This window comes from Condylura cristata, unplaced genomic scaffold, assembly GCF_000260355.1.
Source record: "Condylura cristata isolate star-nosed mole 26May11 unplaced genomic scaffold, ConCri1.0 scaffold00001, whole genome shotgun sequence".
In the NCBI taxonomy this organism is placed as follows: Eukaryota; Metazoa; Chordata; class Mammalia; order Eulipotyphla; family Talpidae; genus Condylura; species Condylura cristata.
Window position 1 is genome coordinate 58,054,877 of NW_004567102.1, and position 21,914 is coordinate 58,076,790.

The 21,914-nt window shown below is 39.2% G+C and overlaps 1 protein-coding gene across 1 annotated transcript in view; it reads left to right on the forward strand.

Annotated features, from left to right (window-relative positions):
* SLC35F1 (solute carrier family 35, member F1) overlaps nt 1–21,914 on the forward strand; it is a 335,052-nt gene that overhangs the window by 257,109 nt on the left and 56,029 nt on the right. The window contains exon 3 of the mRNA XM_004673810.2: nt 15,527–15,654. Coding sequence (XP_004673867.1) covers nt 15,527–15,654 — 128 coding nt within the window. The remainder of the gene's footprint in view (nt 1–15,526; nt 15,655–21,914) is intronic.

Here is a 21,914-nt window from a genome sequence, read left to right on the forward strand (position 1 = left end):
TTACCTCTTCTGCTGCTTCCTCTCCCCTCTTGAGATTTAATAGAACTGTGGCATTTCTATGGACTTTAATTAAACTCTGGTAGGATGCTGCAAGGTCAGTCTAGTAATTTCCTCCCCTGAAAATGTTTCTTTCTGTTGCCTCTTGAAGCATGATTTATTTATCTGTTTACTTACTAAAGCCAGCCACATGCTATGGGCAGCACAGAGACTTCAAGAGACACTTTGTCCTGTCTGGGTTGGTATTTGTAGGACAGATGGCACCGTCCAGACAGCAGGTGCACAGACTGGACAGGTACTCGTCTCTGTTCTGAACTAAAATTCAAGTCCTGTGATTTTGATTTAGTTATATCAACAGTGATGAGTGTAAAATTCTGTCAGCAAGGAAGAGATGAGAGGGGCAGGGCATTGTTTTTTGTTGTTGTTGTTGTTGTTTGTTTGTTTTTCTTTTAATAATATAATAGTTTATTTTTCCATCATTTTGTGCCTTTTTCCATTGCGGAACATGGTGTTTTAAGGAAAACAATTAAGGAGAGTGGAGGGAGCTTGCTTACAGGCCTGGGACTCCAGGAAATGAACAAGAGGAGCACTCTAAATGTCCTTTGATAACCACCCCCTAAGTCTGTTCACCCCAAGTTTTCTAAAGGGTTAGCAGGGCTGGTGGCTAGGTGAGTACCTACAGCCTTCAGCCACCGTCAGACTGAAGCCATAACCTTCACGGAAGATCACTCTGTTTCAGCTAAAGTCAGATATAAAAATAGACTGGATTCAGTGTATCCTCCCAAGTTTGGTCTTTGAATTAGATCCAAGATGTAAGAAGTAAAGAGTGCAAAAAAGGTTGATGGGACTACTTTGGAGAAAAGCTTGACTACCTTCCAGGTTTACATTATAAGAATACTAATTTTACTTTTGCTTCCTTTCTTGACTACTAATTAGAAATCCAAAGAGATTTCTTTTATTCATTTTTCTAGCTCCTATTTCTCTTATGTCCTAAGATCCATAGACAAATGGAACATCATATGAAAAGCTATTATGCAGCTCGCCTCCCATCTGAGACTAACCCCCAGTCTCAGAACTGTAATGGAGAACTGTTGCTCAGGACATTGAGAGCCCTTCTTTCCCGGGCATATGCTGTCTGACAGACACCTTCAGAGATGCTCACCTTTCAATTCTTGGAATTTTACATTTGCACATATCCAAGAACACAACCCTTTTCAAGAAAAGCAATTATTATGGGTCACTAGAATATTTATTTGATGTGAATTTTGGGAAAAAAATTCTAAAATTGACCTCTTTTCATGGTTAGCCATTTCTATGACCTTTAACTTGGATTATTACTTTTTTTTTTTAAGATTTATTTATACTTACAGAACTGGGATACAGGGCAGAGATGCAGTGGGTAAGAGGATTCACCAGAGACAGTGGGAAGCAGAAAAGGCCGATCTACTGAAATACACTCCTGGGGCGGGGCAGGAGAGGTCTGCTGTGCTATGTAGGTCACCTCCCCTGCCTGGAATTGAACTTGTACTGCAGTGGCTTCAGAGAGCTTCATAGTGTGGTGCTTGAACCTGTTGCACCACCAAGGGAGAGCCCAGATTATTACATGTTGTCAAATTTGACAGTGCTCATGAACCAAATCACCTGTGCAATAATTAGCAAATAATAACTAAAAACAAGTTTTTTTAGAATGTTCAAAGCTCCCTAAAAAATGTATGTAAATGCAGCAGTAGAACATAATAAAAATGGAGGTCTTGAGTTCCAAGGAATAGAGCTATGTGATGTGTTTCTAGATTTGTTTATAAAAAGGTCAGCAAATATTTGTTAAGCAGACAATACTATACAAAGATGTGGCTGGAGAGAATTATTAAAAAGACCCTTTGTTTCCCCTAAGTTAACTACTATTTCAAGATAAAAGAAATATGCACATGCAACATTTCAAAAATATGAGAAATTTTCCAAATCAATAGAAAAATGTATAAGAACATATAAGAATGCAGAGGAAAAGCTAATGTGGTGTAATTGGGAAAGGCTTTCCGAGAAGGCTGGACTTGGGCAAGGCTTCTCATAGTGCACTTGTCCACAAACAGCCCCACCATTCTATTTGGGCTCTGATGGGCTTAGAACAGATACCAGATTTATTTCTACTACAAGGCTGACCCAGTCACCTAGGCCTAACTAAAAGCCAGGCAAATAGCAAGCAGGTAAGCTTCCAGAAGACACAAGCCAACTTACTGATTACTTCAAATCAAGAATGCCAATCACAAATTAGGGAGGCTTTTTAAAAGTGCAGACACCCGAACCCTAACTCAGAACTGATAAATGAGAATGTCTTCTTTAAGGCTCAGAAGCTGGCAGTTTTAAGAGCTCCCCAAATGAGCCCCCCTCCCCCCAATGATATAAAGTGCATTCGAGTTTAAGAATCAGACTAGACGATGATGGGGCAAAAATCTGATTCCATCAAGGAATAAACATTTATACAGTTTCATAAACAACTAACTCACTGGTTTGTTGTTCTGTTTTCTTGCTTCCCAAACAATTTGGCATTGCTGAATGTCTTATGCTAGGTGGATATGTTGGATAAGGCTAGTAACATACTCTGGAACCTCCCTACAAGTAGATGGTTATGCTATCTAGTGGTTAGTGGCCCCAAATGTATTAACTGCTCATTGCAGGAGACTTCACATAGGAAGGACCTTAGCTTTCTGTTTATATCCCTTCTTACCTGGTTCTTGGCCATCACAATTCAGATTATGCAATCTCTTGTAACTGTGTTAGATATCACTGCACTCAGCCAACTCTACCAAACAAATTAACTGAACAAAGCGCTACCAACTTTTTTTTTTTTTTTTGCACTACCAACTTTTAAGAAGAATCTCTCCATCAGCAGCTTGACAAAGTTTCAGTGATTGGTGCAGACACTAATACTGTTGTTATCGAAGATTCCTACAAGGACTTTTGCAGTCCAAACAAAGACTTTCCTATAAAAAGTAGGGGTCATCTTGGCCATTAGCTCAACGACACAGTACCACTGCAAACACCAAATGTGGAGAAATGAACAAAAGTGGTTCTTAGCTGTTAAGAGCTTCTCAAAACTTCTGCTGGCAGAGTTTCCAAGTATTCCTCCTGACCTTCAAATCTGAAGTGAGGACAGAGAAGTAATAGAATTCAAACTTCCGCATTCTCTGACTGCTAAAGAGGGTAATGCCACCTACAAAGACACTGTAAGAAGACTGCACCAGTGAAATACTTTAGGAGGTCTAAAGACACATAAACAGCTTTGCTATTCATATGTTCCAGTCAGTGCTATTCCATTAGCTAAACTTCTCTCTTCACTATGAATCCTCTTTTCATTACATTCTTATTATGAAAAATGTAGGAAAGCAGACATAGTATTATTGGCATGAACAAATATCAAATCATAGATGTATTTTATCCTCTTCCTCACCACTTCACCCTTCCTATATTATTTTAAATCAAATCTCAGACAGTATATCAATCCATCTGTAACCATTTCAGCATGTATTTCTAGAAGTTAAGCACTAAAAAAGAACAAACTGATACCATGACCACATTTAAAATTGACAATAATTCCAAATATACTGTCAGTGCTCCAATTTCCAGTTGTCGCATAGACAAATATATTGCGAGTGATCAACAATGAAAATCTTTAACCCTACCAATTTCACTTCCCTCCATTGCAATTTATTTATTGAAGACACTGGCACATGGTTTGTGATCACTGCCTCTCAAACTGTAGTGCATTCAGACCCCTGGGCGCTTGATCAAATGCAGCTGAGTAGGCCTTGGTGGGCCCAAGATTCTGCCTTTGGGAGGTTTCTCAGTCAGTGCTGTTCCTGGCACTTAGTAGTCTTTGAGTAGCCAGAGAGTCTGGGTCTTAGTGAATGAATATTCCAGTGTATTTTGACATGTTCTCCTGACCTCTGTGTTACCTAAATTGGGAGCCAAATTCAGAGGCTTGATCACGTTAGTTTCTTTCATGTTTGTAGGTAGTATTTTTTCTTTCATCAAGATGCAAATAAAATATAATACTTGGTTGTTTCTTTTTTTGGTGATGTTAATAGCTTAACCTTTAATCCTATATTCATTAATCCACCATGGTATAGAATTAGAAAACAGTGATGATATTCTAAGTCTCTCATTTCTTCTTTATTTATTAACTAGAATAGTATAATAAAGACAAATCTTCCATAATCTGTTATACTATACTATAGTATCTGTTATAACTAACTACCTGCTAGTATTGTTCGTATGAGAATCCCAAAGTGAAAAATTGATTCTTTTCCTTTACTTACCAATTTTCAAAATAATCGGTTGACTAGCATCTTCCAGTGGTGACTGATTAAGTTTTTTCATGTTTTTGGTGGTGATTGTTATTGTTACTGCTATGCTTAGACATGATTAAATCATGGATTTAAACATATATGATACATTCAGTTCAATGTGGTTGTCTTCATATGAAAAACTCTTTATGATGGTCTCAGTACTTTTGAGGCAATCCTAATCATCCTGAATTGCTTCCTCACTCTCTATAAGACAAAATAATCCAGATATGTCTTGTATTACATTTCTTAACCCAGTTATGCAATCAACCATTTCTCCAAAGAACACTGTTTCTTTGACAGAAACATGCCATTTTAAGGTTTTAATTTTAATGTGATGGTGCTTGTTGCCAATAGGTGTGGGAAACATAGTGAAAACTTTTTAATCTCAAGAATATATTCTTTAATATATTTACTAGATACACACACACACATATATTCAGAATATACAAACATCTAGAGATAGCAGTATTTCATATTGTCATGGTATTACTCAGGAAATGCTGTCTGATTTCTATTGAAGTTAATTACAGACAAATCATATAACAAAGGTATTTCTTATTGATTTTATTAAATGTAGCATGAAAATAATAAATACCATAATTATCATAGTGAGTACTTTGCAGTAAAAGTTCAAGACAGGCTTTGGAAAAATCATTTTACTTCTTTTGAACCCCATTTCTTGATCCAAACAATACTCTCCTCACAGGAAAATGTTTACCAGAAGCTAGACACTGTGCAGATTTTCTCATTTAATTCACAGAGCAACATTTTCAAGTCAGTAGTGTTTGCCCTATTTTATAAAGGAATAAACTTTTCCAAGGTGACACAGCCATTTAAGTGGCAGAGTCAATTCTTAAACACAGGTCTCTGACTTCATGCTTTTAACCTAGCGCATAGGGTGACAATTAAATGAAAGAATGAATATATGGTGCCTCTGGCCCAGGGCCTGACAAATGGTGTTCAATGAAGAATAAATGTCAGGTAACAGAGTGGCCTTGGTAGATATGTGTTTGGCATTTGGGAAGGGAGATGGGAGAGCAGACAGGATAGAGGCGGCTGACCAGCTTTGTGCTTTATCAGGGCTGCTGAACCGTGAACTCTTCTTGCTAATTTCCCGTGTTAGGTCTAACCTTAGTGTCCACCATGACAGATGCTCTCATGTTAGAGCTCAAGGTCAGCCATCAAGAGTTCAGACTGGCACCTTCTGTCATGCCGAAGTGGCAGGAGTCCCGAGGCAAGCCGGTTTTGGCCTCTTCCCCCGACAGCGTGTGTCATTAGCGGCTACACAGCTCTTTGTTCAAAAAAAAAATTCACAAAACTGACAGATTCATCTGCTAATGTCGAGAGACATCAGAGCCAATTACAGGAAACTTCCAAAAGGCAAATAGGGTCGCCTTTCACAAAATGGAATGAAGAAAAGGAAAATCGTCTTGTCATTAGAAAGGACAAATACATTTCCCTCTCAGCAGGCTCACCCCAGGAAAATGGAGATTTATATTAGTACATAGTTTCATTATGATTGCTTTGAATAATTTCAAATCAAACATCCACCCCCACACACAGCCACCCTATCATTAACCATTTTGTGCTAGGGAGCACTTTATAAGTGATGTCTTTATAATGCCAAAAAATATAGGTATAAAGCATAAAGTTGATATTCTTATGGTAGCTAAAGTCACCTGAAGTAGAGAATAATTGATTTTTTTTTTATGTTGAACCCAAGTCTGAAAGATTCTGGGGTCTGGTCATTTTTGCATAAGCTTGACTGTTCACAAGTGCTTACGTGAGAGAACAATATAGCCCTAATGCTATCCTCACCTCACACCATCTACAAAAATTTAGGCCAAATGAGAAAGCTGAATATTACACAAGCAACCCACTGCCCTGATAGCAACTGCAAATTCATGTGGCTCCCCAAAATCACACTCAGGTTCAGCAATTTACTAGGACTAACTAAAAGCTACATGTAGTCATGGTTATAGTTACTATGTGGAAAGGAGACTTTAAAAATCAACCAAAAGGGGGCCCTCACTGGTGGCACAGTAGGTTAAAGCACAGCACTAAGAAGCTAAAGCCACTTCTGAGTAAGTTTGATTCCCGCCTGCCCAAGAGGTGATCCACATGGTGCGGCAGACTCTCCTGACTCGCCCGCTGCTCCCCTCATCAGTGTACTTCATTGATCTGCCTGTTCTGCTCCCCACTCTGTCTCTGGTGAAGCCTCTTGCCACCCCTGAGCTTCTGGCCTGTACCCCAGTTCTGTATGCACAAATAAATAAATCTTAAAAAAAAAATAAAAACAAAGGAAGACGTGTATAGGACACTGCAGCTAGATCCACTGCATCTACAGCTTCCACTGTCCTCTCCCCATGGAGACAGGATATGCAACTTTCCCAAAGCCAATGAATAACACTAGGGACAAAATCTTACCAATCAGGGAAACTCACTAGAACTTTTGTATTCGGGGTATTTGTTGGGTTTCATTATGTGGGAATGACAAATTTTCCACTTGGCTGATCTCAGTCTTTAATCCCAAGCTTCTCTGGGCATCACTTAAACTTCCCACCTGAAACTTCATTCTTGGTCTTTCTGACATAGACTAACCCTTCCCTAAATCGTGTTGTTAGCTAGGACCAATCAAGACTTTTTTTGAGACAAGGTATAGTCTTTACTACACAGCTACATTTTGTTTCAGGTTTGGCGTAAGGAAAAACCAGCTATGATATAAATCAAGAATAATAAGTATAAGGAATAGTAAGTATTCCTTGCCAAACACCATGTCAAGTGTTTTATAACTATTTCCTGTATCTGAAATCTGAAGAAATACTTAGGGATGCAGGACCTAATATAGCTCTATTGTGCAGATAAGGAAAATTGAGATCTACCATACAACCAACACAGAACAGCCTGCGTTAAAGCCTATTGTTGAATATCCCCAGGCCCTCCCCTACTTGCCTTGTCAATGGGAAGGCGTGGCTGCCCTAGTCAAAATGCTGTGTGGCTCTGGAGATCTGTAGCTCACAGCCCTAAGGGACAGGCCCAGCCTGGGAGACCCACTGAGTACATCATTTATGGGTGTTTAGGTATCCTAAGAAATTCCTTATCTGTCTTTATGTTTTAACATTCTATATGATAAGGCATTTTAACTTTCTGTGTGATTAAAAATCAACTTTTAAGTCAATCTTGAGAAGATAATGGCATTACTTGTATTTTCTGTCCTGAGACACATCAGCACCACAAGAAGTTTGGACATTCTGAGAAAGTGTAGAGTATCAGTGTGCCGCATAAAATCCTCTAATGTAGCTTCATACAAGTAATAGCTTAAAAAGACCTACAAAGAAAACTTTTCTAAGATTTAAGTGATTTAGTTCAGGTTAAAAAATGGTAACATACACTGAGATGGAAGTTGAGAAGTTGGGGCTTTCATTTTCATAGTACAATGTATACAAATTTTTGTTTCAGAAGAGGCAATAGATGGAGTTTACAATTCAGGTGAGAATATTTTGTTTTCCAATGCCAAAAATACAACTTTCAAAGAAATAAAATAAACTTGCTGTGAAGTTTATTTTTATATGGGCAATTCTTTTTACATATATATGGGTTTTCTCTCACGTTCAGCCTATACTAACAGTTATAAGGATCTTACCTTGTTCTATTTTCATTTGCTTTTAGACTCTTTTCTAATTCTTATTATACATTTCTGAAAATCAACTGTATGACTGAGAGATTTTAAAGGGGTAACTTTAGGATCTTACTTTGATGGCAAAGAATGGCATAGCATCTGGAAAAGCTTCACATGGGAGACCAGACTGGCTCTTAAAGGAACACGGGGATTGAACGAAAGGGGTGTACAAGGGGACAAAGGGACTGAATGAAAGGGTTGTACAGGCAGCAAGGTCAAGTCCCATCTCTCGGCTTTCTTTGAAACATCTGTGCAATCTCCTTTTATGTCTTGTTTGTCATGTGTGATTTGTGTGGTAAGAGGGACCTTGGAAACATATCCTTAGACGTCCCAACACTGGAAAGGCCTAGTAGGCCCAAAGTGCCAGGAAACAAGCCAATTCTACTTTGGCTTCAAAAAGAAAGGGGTGTGCTCACATGGCTTCCACACAGAGGTCAAGTGGTGGCACCCAGAGGATGGAGACAAGATTCTGCCCCAGGGAGAAGTATTGAGGAGACCACATCCTCACGCTACCTCTGTTATGGGCAAATGCCATATGCTGGACAGATGTCTGATGTGATCAGCATATCTCACTTTAAGACTCAAAGGGCCAAAGCCCCAACAAGCAAGAGAGTTAACTTTCCTGGACTTTCTCTATGCTGTAGTTGTTATACCTGGTGAGTGAGTACAGGGTGAATGGCTGGTCCAGAATGCAAGGATTTGGGGGGCCCTATCAGTTTATCCTATCTTGTGCACACACTTTGCACTAGATATTAGCTTGGCCACACTACTTCTACTACCTTTATCCACAGTGTCATCTGAAATAATTGTTATGATCCCCATTTACAGTAAAGGGATTGAAACTCAGAGCCAGCAGGCAGGCTACTCAGTAGCACATAGCAGAAGGCAGCCTGTGGTCAACCCAGATGTCTGCTCCAACACAAGACGTTAAATGACTGCCTCTTATGCCGTGTGACGGTGATAAAAGCCAGCTGACTCTAATAGAAAAATAAATGAAAGAATGAAAAACTAAATTTAAAGTTCATTATCTTTTTTTATTTCATCCTATGCTCAGGTTCACATTTTCACCTGTAATTGGTTGCAGACATTTCAGTGAAAATTACATTTTCATTTCCTTATAATTAGCAGGCATATTTTGTTCACTTTTGTGATTTGGGAGAACTATTTTGAACTCTACAACCTAATACTAAATTTCAGCTTTTAAAGATGAGTCCTTAAAACCTCCATCTTAAGTCACCACGGAGTACCTAAACACTTCCCTTTGGGGTTCTGGTAAAGGAAGAGGGCATCATGGCTTCAAATTGTAAGCCAAGGAAATATCCATTCAGGTGAAGGTCTTGTCCATGTGCAGGGGATTCTTTCTTGCTATAGACTGTACTGTGCACGCTGAGTTAAGTTCTTGCATGAAATATCACACCACCCACATGAGCACTTAATGAAAGTGCAGTCCATAGATTCACGCAGGTTCTTATTCCCTTAGCTGCATTCTCATGGGGTGCTGTCTTGCAGAACTTTTCTTCCCAACTTCGGCTGCCCTGCGGGTGAAAACAAATACTATGAATCAAGGCTCTTCTGTTTTCCAGTCACAACCACGGGTATGGACCACGTTTCAGTATTTGTACAAAGCTTTCAGTTCCTTCATTGGATATTTATGAATCCACCTTCACCCCACCTTGTCTGTGACCATTGTCATTATTCATGAGGATTCAGCAACTAGTATTGCATCTAATAGGAATTTTTCCATTGGATTTCTTTAATGCCAAAAGTATATTGAAAGAGAGAGAGAGGAAGTTTATAAACTAGTCTGTGGCAAGATACAGGCTGTCCTACCAGTGTCCATGCTGTGGAGACTGAGCCAGTTCTAAGGAGCCAGCTGTGGTGAGATGGCAGCTGGCCTGCTCACCAGAGGAGGCAGAAGCCATCTGCCAAGGCCCAAGGCAATCTGGGAACCAGCTGCATGGAGTTTGGCAATCTGCTGAGGCCTGAGAAGAGCACCTGGGTGGGTGCTGTGTCCATGAGGGATGAGTCTGCCGCCTACTCAAGAGAAAGCTGCATACACCAGCAAGCGGAAGGGAGCAAGACACAGCAGGCCCACGCTCCCGATTTTTCATCCCAGAGCACCACTTTGTCCCTGCAGCCCAGCAGCCCCAGCTCAGAAAGTCCGCAGGTAGGGTCTGTGAGCACACAGGCCACTGGACCAGGGCACCCTGTCAGCACACAGGCCACTAGCTCCTTGAGGCTGCATAGGGCACATCGCCCTCCCGAGGAAGGACTGAGAGCTGTCGGCAGGAAGCGCCAGAGCAGGGAAACTGAGGCCCAGCTGAACCGGCTCAGAAGCTGTTCCTCTAATAGCAGGAACACACGTGGGTTTCAATTTTATTTAAAACATTTTCTCAAAAAAAAAAAAAAAAAAAGAGCAAGCAGCAAGCATGGTAAAAATGGTAACATGTGTTATATCAGGTTAGAGGGCACCTTATCACTATTTACATTTCCTCTATTTACATTTGAACATATTGATAATAAAAATAGCAGAAGGCATTTAAATACCAAGCCCTAAATCCAAGTTCCATTATTCTATCTAGTTAATTAAAAAATTCCAATATCAACATATCATCCACTGCACTAGTGTATCTAGTACATTATTTCAGAAGGTTAAGAGAACATTTTCACACAAAGGGTTCTAAAATTATTGTTTCTATTACTATAGAAAAAATTGGAATGGTCTGTTTTACATCGGTGTCTATGTCAATCATATAGATAAATTCTCAAACAGTCCTTTGAAGGATTGCTTTATTTATTTATTTATTGCTGTCCCATATTGTGAAATTACTCTCTCACTTTTCCTTGACTATTCTGCTAAGCAAGTAAGTTCTGTTTTTTTATTAAATATTTATTATTGGGCCCTCCCTGGTGGCGCAGCGGGTTAAAGCACAGCACTGAGAAGCTAAGGCCACTTCCGCATGAGTTCGATTCCCGCCTGCCCCGGAGGTGACCACATGGCGTGGCAGACCTCTCCTGACCCGCCCGCTGCTCCCCTCAGCAGTGTACTTCGTCGATCTGCCTGTTCTGCTCCCCACTGTGTCTCTGGTGAATCCTCTCACCACCCCTGCACCTCTGGCCTATACCCCAGTTCTGTATGCAAAAAAAAAAAAAAATAATAATAATAAATAAATAAATAAATAAATAAATAAATAAATATTTATTATTATTTGTTTATAGGCTAGACCTGGGGTATAGGCTAGAGGTGTGGGGTAGTGAGAGAATTCACCAAAGACAGAGAGGGGAACAGAGTAGGCCGATTGAAATACACTGCTTAGGGGAGTAGCTGTGACACAGGCGAGGTCTGCTGGGTCACATGTGGGTCAGCTTCCTAGCCTGGGATTGAACTCATGCTGCAGTGGCTGGCAATGGCTTGATAGCACCAAGGCTTAACCCCTGCACCACCAGAAAGGCCCAAACTTCTGTGTTTTTAGGTGTTTCAAAGGAAAGCATTCGTTTAGGCTGTTTTCTTTGTAAATTCTCCAGCAAAATAGCAAGTCAACAAATCATTGCTTTGAATTTATGTAATGAATTAGACTTTGAATATTAATATTGATTGGTGAAGCTAACAGCACTCTGACCCAGATTTCAGTGCTCTATATTAAAATGTGGCTGGTGTGCTCTAGGCTTCACAGTTCTCTGTTCATTGAATAAATTAACTGGTACAATGACCTGTGACTTTAGAATTGCAGCTTTGCAGTTAAATATGTCATTGACCTTTTTATGTCCTGGGTATAATGCATTTTGTGTAAAATGGTCACGAAATTAATTTTGTAAGATGTTGTCAACATTTTAACTAGAAAGGAATTTTTTTATTGCTAGAACATGAATGAACATAGTATATATATTTAAGTACCACAATCTCACAATCTCACTGCTGTTTAACATTGCTGAGATTATTAAACACGAAATATATTTATACATTCTATATTATTTATTGCCTTCTTACCATATAGTGTTGGGTCCTAGAGATAAAATGAGAACCAAGAATATTTTCAATTTTTCAAATTTATAATAACCTAATAAATAACAGAGTTAAGAAATAGGTTTATTATATTGTAATGTGTAAGGTATATGTTGGGGAAACAAAGTGTTAATATCAGAGAAACCCAACCAAGTCTGGGAAGAACGAGCTGAGAGATCAAGGAAGGCTTCCTGGTGGTAGTGTCTATGTTGATACTTTATTTGAAGCCTGGAAGGAGAATTGTCTAAGTAGAGGAACCAACATGTGGAAAGACTCAGAGACAAGAGAAAGTATACTTTGAGTCAAATGGCCAGCTTATTTCTTTCATATGAAGAAAGAATATTGAAGAATTCTTTGATATTCTGTGGTTATATCTTTTTTGGAATTTCTAGCCTTAGTCATCCTTAGAACAGCATCAGCACCAGCCATATGAAAGGTCTAAAGTTAATTCTCAGTCTCTACCAAAACCAGTTATATCAGAATTTCTGGTAATTGGGTCTGGACAGAAAATTTTAAAAATTTCTCCAGAAGATGTGCCTATTCAGTCAGTCTGAGAATGGATAATTCGTGGGATTTTGTGTTGATTCACCAGACTTGGAGGTTATGTCATCAAATACAAATTTGAGTGCAAAAACCATTAGAAATATGACTCCTATTGTAAAACTGGCTGTTGTTATAATCAAATAGGTGACACTGCATAGTCTTCAATTCAATTGCTCATTCATTCCAAAAGTCTTACTTCCTACATGTCAGTAGTCCGAGTGCCATGACGACATAGGTGAGTAAGATGTCTGATGTCTTATCCTTAAGAAACTGACAGTCCAGTGAAAAGATGGTTTCTAAGTAATCATAATCATGTGAAAGGACTATGGATACACATTGCCTAGTTGGGAAGTGATAGCAGGTAAGTAGCCGAGAAGAGCTAATTTTGAAGGATGAAAAGCAGTTAAAGCAAAGCATATGGCAAGCATGGCAACAAAACAGACTAGAAACTGTTAGCTAGAGGTCAAGAACCCTCTCCTTGCTGTCAGCTAGCCACAGTTCACACTTTGATATTTCCAATGTAGCTGGACAATTTTGCTTTTGCAAGTCTATTAAAGTTGGAAAGACTACCTCATGTGAAAGTCACTGGAATAAGCGAAAGGCAGAAGTCAGGAGCTCAAAGTTCTGAGAGTCACCCAAAGACAGGTGAATAAATGGAGTCTGCTGAGAGCTTGAGGACCAGCTGAGCCACAGCTATACCACTGAAGCTGTGTGTCACTGGTTAGCCAGCCCTCCACACAGCTTCCAATAATCCATGCCTGCTAGCATCCACTCAATTAAACTGTGTCCAGATCCTTTTTATTTTTACTGTCTTTCCTTTAAAAAATATTTTTTACAATGCAGTGTGAGTCTTTCTTTGCTGCTCATTTACATAACTAAATTTGGGAACTCAATTTCACACTTACGCATGTACAAATGCTTCAGATTCTTGAGGTAATAAATATTTGTTGAACAGCCATGCTTTGTATTCTGTTTATAGATAAATAATGAATACAGTCACCTTTCACTCAGGATTTCTACATACTCTGCATCCTTAATGGATACCTCACAACTTGGCTCCAAAGAACCATTATTAATAATCATATTGAGAAGTAAGGTTAATTTAACATCTGGAACATATAAACGTATGGATGAAGAAGCAGGAGATTCAAAGTCTATTCTGACGCTGTCAGCTTTTTTTTTTTTTTTCCATTTGTATGTGTGTGTATGTATGGTACTCTTACTTTTCATCCTTGTAAAAAATTGTTTTGAAGTGATGTTTTAGAAATATATTCCAAATCTTTTTTTTTTTCTTTTTAAAGATTTTATTTATTTATGCTTACAGAACTTGGGTACAGGCCAGAGGCTCAGGGGCGGTGAGAGGATTCACCAGAGACAGAGTGGGGGGCAGAACAGGCAGATCTATGAAGTACACTACTGAGGGGAGCAGTGGGCGGGTCAGGAGAGGTCTGCCACACCATGTGGGTCAGCTCCAGGGCAGGTGGGGATGGAACTCATGCTGAAGTGCCTTTAGTTTCTTAGTGCTATGCTTTAACCCGCTGCGCCACCAGGGAGGGCCCTCTTGCAAAATTTATTAAAGATTTATGTATGCATACAGAAGCTGGAGTAAAGGCCAGAGGTATATGGGGTGAGAGGATTCACCAGAGACAGAGTGGGGGAACAGAATAGGCAGACTGACTGAAATACACTGCTGATGGGAGCAGCTGGCAAGACAGAGGAGGTCTGCTGTGCCATGTGCGTCAGTCCCCTGTCAGGGGATCAAACTTGTGCTGCAGTGGCTGAGGATAACCTCATAGTGCTGCATTTTAACCCCTTGCACCATCAGGGAGGGTGTCATTTTTTAGTCTTTTACTGAAGCTTTACACTCTTTCCGTGGGGCTGGACCAGTCTGCATTCCCACCAACAGTGTGAGAAGATTCCTTTTCTCTACACCCTCACCAGTACTTGTTTCTTTGTTTTGAGATGGGCCATTCTCAGGTGTGAGGTGGTAGCTCATTGTGGTCTTGATTGGCATTTCCCTGATGATTACACATATGCCTGTTGGCCACCTGCATGTCTCCTTTGGAGAAGTTTACAGACCAATTCAAAAGATGGTAAGGATGACATGGCAGAATTCAGACCATAGTCCTATGGTACACTTTCCATATAAGACCCCCAACTTCCTCTCTCTTCCCCTCATCCACACATGCTCAGACTGTAATACTAAAAGCCGGACAAGCACTTGGAAGGCATCTAGGAGCCTTGCTACAGGTATGCTGCTGGTACAGAGCTTTGTCCACTGGCTTACCCTCTCTCTATGTAGACTCCTCCCCACGTTACACTTTCCTGAAGTTTATGGTAATTTAGACTTAGTGTGTTGATGCAGATTTTCTGGTGCACCTGTCCTTTTATTTTTTACATAATATGTTTTATTTCCTCAAATGTTTATGATCAAACATTAACTAAAAACCTGCTCAGTCTCATTCTGGCATAGAAACTAATCTGAAGGGCCAAAGTCTACAGTGAATACAATTAGCTGAGTAAAACATGTCAGTCTTTGACACATTGATTCAGTTGCTTACTTAAACAGCTACTTATTTATGTTTAAAAACAAATTTTTAATAGAAATAGAAGATATTGTATCTCTCTCTTGTTTTTAAGATTTAGTTATTATGCATACAAGAACTGGGGTACAGACTAGAGGTGTGGAGGGTGAGAGGATTCACCAGAGACAGAGCAGGGAACAGAACAGGCAGATCTAGTGCAGTACACTGCTGAGGGGAGCAGCAGGTGAGACAGGAGAGGTTTGCTGCACCATATGAGTCACCTTCCTGGTGCAGGATGGAACTTGTGCTACAGTGGTTGAAGATAGCATCATAGTGCTGTGTTTTAATGCCTTGCGCCATACAAAACTTTAGAATTCTTCTAAATAAATATTTGCATCAAGAACTTAACCTATTTCTTCTTGACTTTTCAACACAGGGGAAGAAAATCTCTTGGCAATTTTACGACGACGATGGTGGAAGTATATGATCCTGGGACTCATAGACCTGGAAGCAAATTACCTGGTGGTCAAGGCTTACCAGTACACAACTCTGACCAGCATCCAGGTGCCAATGACTTACTTTTCTTACTGTAGAAAAGATGTAGTTTACTTTCAGTATAGCTACTGGTTTTCTGAATACTACTGTATAAGCTTTGTAGCAGGAAAAAAATTAACTTGAACTTTATTGCTCTGGCTTCATAATTCTTCTTAATTAAGTGTAATTGAACATCTTATTCTTCTTCATTCTTAATACATCATAATAACCACTGACAATATATGAAAATTATTTGTAGCAGTGAATATTGCCAACTAGTCGCATGCCAGTAGTAAAATTAATAATAGGAATAAAATAAATCTATTTTAGTCACAACTTACAAAGTTTTAGAATGCTAATTGATTTGATTATTACAGTATGTAATAATCTTTTGTTCCAGCTTTCTTTAATGTGTAGATTTTGCAATGAATTTTTTCTAAAGGTATAAGATTCAGATTCCTAGAATGTGTTGCACATGAGACAGCCACTATCCTTTCTCTCCCTCCCTCTCTTTTTTTTAAACACAAACACACATAAAATTGTAAGTTAGCTTAAGGTCTCATAATTTTACAACATACCATTTATATACCATTTACATTCCCATTAAACCGTAAATAATAACCTTGACTACTTTTTGTTTCACCCGTCTTTTTCTTTCTCTTTTTTTATGGTAATAGTGTGAATTTAATAGTCATTCTAAAGCTCTAGGGTAAAAGAAAAACATTGTTCATTTGTTCAGTTTTATTTAGATTTCATACTTGGATAACATTCCTGTCTTTCTAATAATTTACTTAGAAACAGTGGTAACAAAAATGGAGAAGCAAACTAACCACCTAAATTAATTTAGATTATATAGATTGAATGGGAAGCTGTCTAAATCAATTTAGATAGGGCTACCTACTTCTTCCTGCAAGCCCCATAAGCTTCAGAAAAGATACTTGCCCACAACTATGAAACAAAATCCAAAATTCTGATTGGACCACATTGACGATGGGAATGCTGTGAACTAATTAGTTTAGACCTGGATTCCTTGAACCAACACAGAATGAGATTTCTCTGATTGATTCTAACAACTATTTTTCAGTTGGCATTTTGAGCGGGACAGTTCTTTTTTTGATATTATTCATACAGAACTAGGGGATAGGCCAGAACCTCAGGGGCGGTGAGAGGATTTATCAGAAACAGAGCGGGGAGCAGAACAGGCAGATGGATAAAGTACACTGCTGAGGGGAGGGGTGGGCGGGTCAGAGAGATCAGGAGTCACCTCTGGGGCTGAGATCAAGCTCACACTGAAAGTAGCTGTGGCTGGCTTGCAGAGCTGTGCAGCTCTGCAACCCGCTGCAACACCAGGAAGGGCGCCAAGCTGATTCTTACTTTAGAAGTGGTACCACTCTGCCAGAGGGCATTTAGAAATCTATGATGACAGCTTTTTCAACCTTTGTAACAACCAATAGCATTACTATAGCGAGGAGGTTACCATCTCTGATTGCAAACTACTTGCTCACCAAACTGCATTTGCTCTTAGAGTCAGACAGTGAGGCCCCAGCCGCAGATGTGTGACCCGCTGGGTAGGAAGTGTTGCAGGTGGGTACTAGGGAAACAGACAACTTGGCTCCCACCTCACTTCATCACGTCCCACTATAAGAACTGATCTCCCACTGCTGTGCTCTTTTGACACTGTTGTTTTAGCATAATTTCTACAGTCTGTCTTACTTCAGAATGATATTTGAATTCCCACCCACTATACCAAATTGTGAGCTCTTGTACAGCAAGGATTACTTAGTATTTACCTTTGAATCTCTATTATCTAGTAGAAAATGCAGGTCATACTAAGTTTTCGATAAAAGTTTTCAATATTTGATTTTAAAATATTTAATAGTTATTTAATAAATATTTTAAAAACAAATATTTGCAATAAATATTTAAAAAGCTGATTAATGCATTGGTGGAAATACAACTGATTGCATTGATGTTCAGTATTAGGGGTTACAGAAATTCCTAGCAATTTTCTACCTAAATCCAAAGGTCTCCGAAATGCCCCTAAAGCTAGAGTAGGAAAGGAAGATAGAATCCTGCTCATTATCTGATAGTCAAAATTTGTAAATTGGCCTAGGAGAGAATGAGGAGGAAATTTCACCCTTTGGAAATACAATTGATTGGTTTTTGTTTTTTTTGATAAGCACTGAAAAGTCACATCTATTTGTTGGACTATTAAGTTCTGTGGCATTACTCCTGGTTTTTATAAGAAAAGGGTTTTGAGTCTAACGGCAGTTTTAAGAATTATGTTTTTAATTTTAGTAAAAATTGTTTGGATTTCAAAATAGTTATGTAGTTGTTTTCAAAATCATTATGTTCAATGTTTAAAACATTTCTTTACTTTGAACAGTAACAATTTATTCTTAATAACTGGTCTGTGATCCTGAGTCTTTTATTTCAACCCATGTTATATAAAAGTATGTGAAGGAAAAAAGGAAGAAAATTGAATGGAGTCTATAGACTAGTTAACAGTATTGTGCCAATGTCAATATCTGGTTTTGGCATCATACTAAAGTTTACTGAAATATCATGACTAGAGCAAACTTTGTGAATAGTTCAAAGAGTCTACTTTTTTTTTTTCATTCTCAGTGAGTCCATTTCATTTCAAAAATATATTTATCCTCTAAAGCTTTATATATCAATTGCTAGTGACATTTAACCATAAATTTAGTTACTGAACTGAAAGGTCAAGAGGGATAAAGCATAGAGGAATTCTTCATGACTTTTTTGGCTCTAAATCACTTATCAGAGAATCAGAAAACAAAAGTATTTGATGCTTTGCCAACTATAAATGAAGATTCTCTTACAATTGCAACAGAAATGCTTTGAAAAGGGACTGTTGGGTCATCTCCTATCATTTCTCACCTCTTGACAGCTCTTTTTTATCTAAAAAAATTAAGTCACGTGCTATCATCTTGGCAGTAAAGACCTACATGGTCCTCACTTAACTTTTGGCTCTATTTTCCTCTACTCTTTTATGAACACCATTTGCTTCAATCTGTTCTCTACCACAGCCTAAGTTATCTTTCACACTCATTCGGCTTCCCAAGGCATTTAGCCTAAAAACTCCAGCCCTTGGCCTGGCCATCACGACTCGTTGGGTAGGGCCGCTGCTGTCTCCTCCTGCTCAGCTCATCTTGGGCCGCTCGTCCCTCCAGCCCATGAGCCCCGCGACCTTGTTCACAGCCTCCTCCTTGCCATGACCCTCCCCGCAGTCAGGTTTGATTTATCAGTGATTTTTAAATAAGCCATTTTTTTTTAAAAGCCATTTCCACAGGTGTATAGTGATTTTTTATTGTGCTTTTAAGTTGCATATCCCTAATGGCTACTGAGCATCTTTTAGGAGAAAAAAAATCTGTTTAACTTTGCCTTTATTATCAGAAACAAATGTAAGTTAGAGATGGCAAAAAAAAAAAAAAAAAAAAAAGATAGCCCTTATTCAGAGAAAAGAAAGACATTGAAGTGAAGAAACCCAGCTGTTATCTTTATTAGAAAGTAAAAAGAGAGATGGTAATGACATCGTGCTGGATTTATAAGGATTTTATTCTAGAGACACATTTGTGGGTTTGTATCTCTTGACTTGTAGAGAATGAATAGATTGTGCCTGTGACTTTGAGACAGATTAGCAATGACATTTGGATAAATTCTAAAAGCTATGCTATTTTTATAACTGTGCTATATGAACCATTTCAGTAGAAATACCAGCTTTATGACTTCTCGCCCAAAAATTATTCATCTTCCTTCAGCCATGTAGTACTAAAATGCAAACATATGAAACTGGTATTTCTGTGAAAGGAAGAAAGCAAGTCTCTTCAAATATAATGGTCTGGTAATTAAAATTACCTCTCTTTGGAAATAATTTCCAATGCTCTTGCTGAGGGATTTCTACTTCTACCACAATCCCTTCTTCACAAGCTGCACATTTCAGACATTTTCCTATTCTTCAGATAGTTTCCATCAAGAACAAAGAACAAAAGAGCTATCTATCCCTTCAGCCCTGCTTATTTTCTTTCTGCTCTGCTCCTCTGACCTGGGCAGGTAACACAGGTTAATATAGAATGAAAACCAGCCTCCCACCTCTGCGGTGTGATAGCAACCCCAAGACAGAGTCACACGGCATATCGTGCACCATTCATGTGTAACACACACACCCTAGTACAACACACACGTACAACAGTGTGTCCTCAGAGACACTCCCTTCCTGGATCCACCCTTTCTGAATTTTTGATAGGTTCAGAATTGTATCAGATACAGAGAAAGCCTGAATGGTTTGTATCTGCTGTAGCTCTGCTATCTATAGTTTAAGACTTAGCATACAAATTCCTTTATTGATTAAAAAAAGCCGTTGCTAGGACTAGATGCTGGGACACACTAGCTGGTCAGACCCTAGCCCAGCTTGGGCAGCCAGACAGCTGCCTTAACAATGGGATAGGTGATAGCAGCGGGTGAGGGGAGTGTACACTCAGCTCAGTGGAGGTGCAGGAGCCCAGTGACTCCCACCCGTGGGCTCATGTGACTGGTCCCAAAGTCAAAAAATGATGGCACATGACAGTAGGCCTTCTATTTGGAGCCTACCTGGATTTCCACCTCAGTAAATGAACCCAGAGAGAAAGCTCACCTATGCACATCAGAAACAGGTCTATGAGCTTCCGTTTAGGATTATGAGCTCAGCTTTTTAGACTGTATTTCCTTTTGAATCCACCTGTCCCTGGTACGGAACTGCGGCAATGTAGTGACTATCCTTGAGATACTTTAAAGTACATTAAAAGGCAAAGCTTTCAAAAGCAAAGTTCTAAATCTCTTTCAGATTTCCTAGACCTGGACTTCCTGTTCACACGTTTATGAAAGAATTTAAATATGTAGCCATTCAAATACGATGTTTTATGTCAACCCTTTGTTCTGGTGGAAGGTATAGACCCTTTCCCAGCATCAGAGGAACACACTGCTTTTTTTTTTTTTTTTTCTCCCTTGTGGCTCATTTTCATAGGCAAAAGACTCTTGTCTCAACTATTCCTTTATCTTCATTTTCCTTATGGTAATGCTACTTTCTGTTTTATATGACAAGTTTTTATTACATATTTCCTCTCTCCTTCACATTTGTGAGGTCCTTGAAAGTAGGCTCTGCATTCATGGTAATAAGCACTGAATAAATTCCTGATGTTTAAATAAATATCAAGAAACTGTTCATCTTTGCTTCCTTCACAACATCATGTAACTAGATGACCAAAATGTCTGAAGTATTTGAATAAATAAGTTAGTGAACAAAATGATGAATTTCAAAGGTCAGTTATCGGGCAAAGCAACATAAGTGACCTTTAGCAGTTTTATCATCATAAGTGTATTTATTCATACAGGACCCAAATGTGGGACTCCAAACATTTTTAAGTGTTTTACTTTGTTCTGGAATTGTAAATATGATGAAAAATTGCCTAGCTCCCAAATACTACAAGTGTTTTAGGCATATCCTAAAAAAAGATTCATTTGTGCTATACTGAGTTATTCAAAGCAACTATTCCTTCTTTAGAGCCTAGACCTCATCTGTTCATCATAGTGATCTTTCCACAGAGTACCCACAAGCTGACTAAATAGCAGTGGGTAGAGGGGAAAGGCTGATTAAGACTTGCTGATTTCTTATAGTTTAAAAACTTTCTTGGGATACTTCACCTACTTTTGAACACTTTGAACATCTAGCATTCTTACTATGCTCCCAAACACTTACATCCAGAGAGGGATCTGCTGGGCACATTTGACTTAACACCTGTTTCTCCTATGAGCTTCTTTTCCTCTTCCTGTAACCCACCCTTGAGAGACACAAATGCTTCCTGCCTCCTCTCTAACATAGGCTACCTAGTCTCACATCCTCCTTCCAGAACACTAGGCTCCAGGCTCAGTCCTCGGGGAGGAAGGAGTAGCCCTTCCTAATCTGGAAGAATCAACTCTTAATATGCTATGGGGCAATTGTGGAATTTAGAGCTCCTCTCTTTCCATGAACTTGATCTCTAGACACTCCCTTGCTAAAGAATTCAGGAGATCAGCTTTGAGTTAAAGGAGAGCAATTACATTTTCAAAATTGTATCCTACTTTGCTGGAAAGCAAATCTGTAAAGAAATGACAGTGCAGTGTGAAAGTGATAAATGGGGCTCTCCCTGGTGGCACAGAGGGTTAGAGTGCAGCACGGTGGAGCTCAACTCAACCACTGCTGCACGAGTTCGATCCCTGGCCAGGGAGGTGACCCACATGACATGGCAGGCCTC